Source organism: Trematomus bernacchii, unplaced genomic scaffold (assembly GCF_902827165.1).
Source record: "Trematomus bernacchii unplaced genomic scaffold, fTreBer1.1, whole genome shotgun sequence".
Taxonomy (NCBI): domain Eukaryota; kingdom Metazoa; phylum Chordata; class Actinopteri; order Perciformes; family Nototheniidae; genus Trematomus; species Trematomus bernacchii.
The window spans coordinates 3044519-3049936 of record NW_022987792.1 but is presented as its reverse complement, the minus strand read 5'-3'; the positions used below and the strand labels follow the sequence as shown (position 1 = coordinate 3049936).

The 5418-nt window shown below is 39.0% G+C and overlaps 1 protein-coding gene across 1 annotated transcript in view; it reads right to left on the bottom strand.

Moving 5' to 3' along the window:
* insrb (insulin receptor b) overlaps nucleotides 1–4692 on the bottom strand; it is a 102726-nt gene extending 98034 nt beyond the window's left edge. The window contains exon 1 of the mRNA XM_034149765.1: nucleotides 3509–4692. Coding sequence (XP_034005656.1) covers nucleotides 3509–3602 — 94 coding nt within the window. The 5' untranslated portion in view covers nucleotides 3603–4692. The remainder of the gene's footprint in view (nucleotides 1–3508) is intronic.
* Nucleotides 4693–5418: the final 726 nt, after the last annotated feature.

Sequence of the window (5418 nt, the reverse complement as noted above, 5' to 3'; positions counted from 1 at the left end):
GGGCTAGTGCTAACAGGCAGCCCTCTCTGGTACACACGGTTCTTATGCATGACCACCTCCTCCGGACACGGACACAGACACACACACACACACACACACACACACACACAGACACACACACAGGGATACACAGAAAACATGCGTTGCCCGGAAGTGGGCAGGTCAGGTGAGAGATGAGAAACCGCAGACAGCACAGGGTGAATACTGATGCACACACACACTACACACAGACACACACTACCACCCAGAGACACACACACACACCCAGAGACACATGCACAGGCACCTACATGGTGGGCCACTTCAAACACATTCCACAGCATGCACAGCATTGTCGGAAAGTGCACTCCAGCGAAGTATCCGATCGGGCTACACACACACTCTCTCACACACACACACACACACACACCTATAGTTGTCTTAATTTAACAAATCAACACCAGTTAAGATAGGAAACTATCAGTGGTGTAAAGTAACTAGGTAGATTTAATCAAGTGCTTTACTGAGACTTGTACTTTACTTGAGTATTTCAATGTTATGCTACTTTGTACTTTTACTTTAGTACCTTTACAGATGTGGATGAATGATGTGAAATATAATCAACTCTTAAATCAGACTTTAGTTCCACCTGGAGTAAATTCACAAGCTACCCTGCAGTATACAAAGTCATTCAAACTAGCTGCACCTTTACCAGCTTTGAGAACACTTTCATGATCAATCATTATAAAACATATCATATATATTATTCTGAAATGGAGCAATCTGCACAATGACTACTTTTACTGTCGCTACTTTCACTAGATTTTGATGAGAATACTTTTCTACTTTTACTTGAGGAACATTTTGAATTCAGGACTTTTACTGTAACAGAGTATTCCTACACTCTGGTACTTCTACTTTTACTTAAGTACTCCCACCTCTGGAAACGTATCAGCTGATAACCGGCATGCTTTTGGACATTTAATCATGTTATCAGGGCGGGAGATTCTTCAGGCTTTGAGGTGTGTGTAAGCAGCATACACTCTGTGGAAAGCATACACAACAACACATGCATACACACATGCACTCTACCCTTTTCCAACAGAGCTGTGCTTACAAGCCTGAGAGGAACGAGAAGGGGGCAAGCCTCCCAGTTGCACAACTTGTTTTTCACGAGTTTTTCAGAAAACTGCTGATAACTAAAGCCAAAATCAAAACCAACCAACACTAAACTTTAAGACGTTCTCTAGAGAGCATTTAGCAGATTACAGCTGCTTCAAGGTTTATATATCAATACTACTTCCTCTTTCCCAGGACTGAGGAAGTCCTAGAATGAAGATTTTTAAGTATTTTTGGTTGTTGCTCTGCGTAAACATCTCAAGAGTGCCAAATATGGTCACTTCCCAGAGAAAATCAGGAACCAGAAAGCAGCCAATGACATGGAGAGGAAGAGGAGGAAGGAGGGGTCCCAGCAACCCTGTCTCATAAGACCCCTTTAAGGGCCTCTGTTCTGTCTGCATGACCTGTGTAAAGTAGCCAGAACATTTCCTTTAACCCCCCCCACCCCCCCCCATGGAGCCATTTTTAACCAATAGCCCCTAAAAGTGACCTTAATGAAACACAAGAGACACTAAACATGTTTTTAGAATTGTTTCCGATTCATTCTCTACTTATAAATTGGCTTTTTTTTACTCCATGCACACGCGCTATGTTCATGAAATGTTTTTGTGGACTTGTGCAACACGTCATCTAAAAACACTGAGCTCAAATCTCAAAAGTACAAATGTAGGTCAAAGGTTAAACCGCTGATAAACAGGTACAAAAATTAATCCTCTGTATTTTGTAAGCTGCTATTCTTTATCTGTAATGAGTGTTTTCCATCGAGACGTTCATTCATTCTAAGGAAGATAACAGTATTAAGTTACCACACGGGTAAATGTATTATCTGAGCTTTTAATAACAAGGTCATTTTCTCATAATTTCTCCTACAATAATACAACAATTGCCTAGTACATACAATTCTGTACATTTTACAGCTGGGAAATAATTGTATGAATCAAGGCGGTGTATTTCTATAACTTGGGTCAATTAAATATTTCTTTTTTAAACACATGCATCCCAATAAGATATTTAAAGACCAATATTCTGGATTTAATTAATCTGCTATAATGAATGATCCTGGACAAATTATTTTACACGTTTGATTGTACTGTTTTATGTCAATAAAACAGATGTTATCAGATTGTTCCTCCATTTATATGACTGATTTAATAATACAGCAGCAACCAGACAGAATGGCATCAATTTAAAAACACAATATAGCATATTATCACTCCACTGTATCATTATTAAGATCATTATGTGGTTTACAGCGGGATCATTATCTGCTCCTCCCTCTCTCCCTCTCTGGCACAGCATCGCCGCACTGTTTACATTAGAAAATAAAACCTTAAATCATTCATTTAAATACAAAAACACACAGAAAAGGCATCCTGCGGTGGGGAAGACGCCCGTGCTATCTGCTACAGAGCCATGGAGGATAATCCAGCTCGTGTAAAGAGACTTCTTAGCGTCGAAGGCTAATTTGTTTACGTCCAGGCTGCAGCAGCGCCGTGTGTGTGTGTGTGCGTGTGCGTGTTGTTTTTGGTGTGTGTCTGTCGCCATGAGAGGCCTAGCAGCGCGCACACAGGGCCAAATCCTGCTCCTCCCAGTTTAGCCTCGCTGCAGCAGACCACACTAGTCCAGATCCAGAGACTAATCTGGCCCTGGGGCTCCGGCACAACACAGGCCGCTCAAACATGGAGCTTTAAGGGACGGGGGGGGGTGGGATTATTCAGTACATTTACACAGGAATATCAATAATAAGCGCCAAACTACGCATACGCAACAACTGCCATTACTAGCCCCTTAATTAGACCCTGTTTGGATCTTTTACGCATGCGTAAAAATGGAGGCGAGAGTCCCGTGACTATAATTTTAATTGATACGAAAAAATAACAATAAATACTTATATTTTTGAAAGCATCATAACATTTCAGAGACTTCAAAACGACATCAACTAACTTAACTTAATTTATAATATTCAAACAATAACAGTATTAGTTTAAGTCTGTATACAAATATATTTGGTTTGTTTATGGTGTTTTTATTAGACTTGTTGTTAGATTACTCATTATAGAGGGATAAACTAACACAAGTGATAATAAGATAAACTAACTTACAATGGTTTACAATATTCCAACAATAATATTATTATTATTATTTTAAGGCTATGTAAAGGTTTATTGGGTTTGTTTATGGTGTTTTTATTCGACTTTATGTAAGTTTATCACCCTATAATGACACATAACACATATCTAGATTTTACGCGTTTTATATCTGTATTATGGTATTTCCTTAAGGTAAACAAATAACTAAAATGGTTGCCTAAACACAATATTAAGTCAAATAAACAAGGAAATAGTCCAATATGTGCCATGACAAACAAACAGCAACATTGCCAGGAAAATATTCAAAAATAAGTACTCACTTTCTCCACTGATTAGTCCACACTGGCATATAATGCAGGTGCCGATGATAAAAAACACAAGTTGTGCTCTCAGCTTGAGCGTCCACCGGCTCATGTTGACAAGTTGTGCTCTCCTCTGGAAGCTTCTCAAAACAAAAAAATCTTGAGGGAGAAATGTTAATTTCACCCCAAAAAAAAAGGTGTTGGAATATCAAAAGTATTGAATAAAATGATTAAAAATGAAGGTCCTCAACGTTGCCCCCCCTTGAGCCGGGGGGAGAAATACATCTAGTATCTTCCCAGCCAGCAAGTTGGTGATGTTTGTGAGCCCTGGAGCAAATACAGACCACTAAATAACGTGATCTTGGCTTCTGGCAACACATGTGCGAGTAAAGTTCTTCATTTTCCTCAAGTGGAGGCGACAGTCCACGTTCATCTGTTTAATTGTGGTGAGAAATAACAGTATTGTTAGGATCCAGCAGGCAGGGGGGGGCTTGTTTGGAGGAGATCCACTGGCCCTTGGGTTAATTCCCTTGTAATGCACTGCTCCAATGAGGGACTTCAAAAACAAGTATTTTCCCTCTGCACTGTGTTTTAAAACGTCCTCTTGAGTTCCTGCAGCTGGATATCACCCAGAACCTAAATGCAAAGCAAATATCAGGAGTTTGGAAGTCCACAGGTCTTTATATCCCCCCTGGTTGCTGGTATCTCAGATGGAAACACATCCCAGGAAGAGGAGCTACGTGCAGGAAAAACGTGCAGCTTTTCCCCACTACGACCTTCCTCTGAACTCCTTCACCCTCGCTGACCACCACCACCACCCGACAGCCATGAAACGACCAAACGGGAGAAGGAAAACAAAGAATTTAGGGGTGGTTTCCCCTCTCCTTTCCCCCATGCACCGTGAACAAGGAGGAAAAAACGCGTTCAAAATAAAGTGAGGAAACTCTCCCACCACGCCGCCCCGATTCTTTTTCCCAGATTAACGTGGGGGGAAAACAAGCTCGGTGTTAAAATGTAAAATAAAATATTTAAAAAACACACACACACGCGCGTACAAAGTCAGTATTCCCGAAAAACGATGAGGTAAACACACATAAAAAGGACTTTAGTGTAAAAAACTTGTATTCCCGGTCCGTGTAGCGGTGTCTCTCCCTCAGGTTCCCCCTCTTTCCGTCTCTTTTCTCCGCCAGTAAACAAGTCCTGCCAGTCACCTCAGCTGGGCCGCACATGGCGGGAAGGAAGACCCGGAGCGGAGTACCGGAGCTCCGGGAGCCGAGCGGGCTGGATCCGGAGTGTCTGAGCCGCGGAGAGGCAACACACCGGGGAGGGGGTTATCAATATATATTCAAGATTCAAGGCTTTTATTGATATGTGATCATAGCTACAGTGTAGTTATGACAATGAACATCTTAGGTCTCAGGCTCCTCCAACAGTGCAACACAATAAAACTGATAATAGTGCAAGTAAATAAAATACTATAATAGAAATTGTGCAGAATAGTCTATATACAAGTAATTGGAATATTGATATATATAAGTTACAACCAGATGAATGTTATGGATGTTCTTTCAATAAATATATACATGTGGTGTGCTAGACATGACAATAAATAATATTTATAATTATTATTATTATTATTAAAACAATAATAATACCAATAGTAATACATTATTATTATTATTATTATCATTATTAATATAAATAAATATGACATGTAATAGGAATAACAATAATAATAACAATAATAATAATAATAATAATAATAATAATAATAATAATAATAATAATAATAATAATAATAATAATAATAATAATAATACACATCAACACATTTTTTAAAAAATGATTTATTTGTGGTAGGATATAATTCAAATACAGATTCAAACCAAAAATAGTAATAATAATAATATTAAATAATAATATTATAG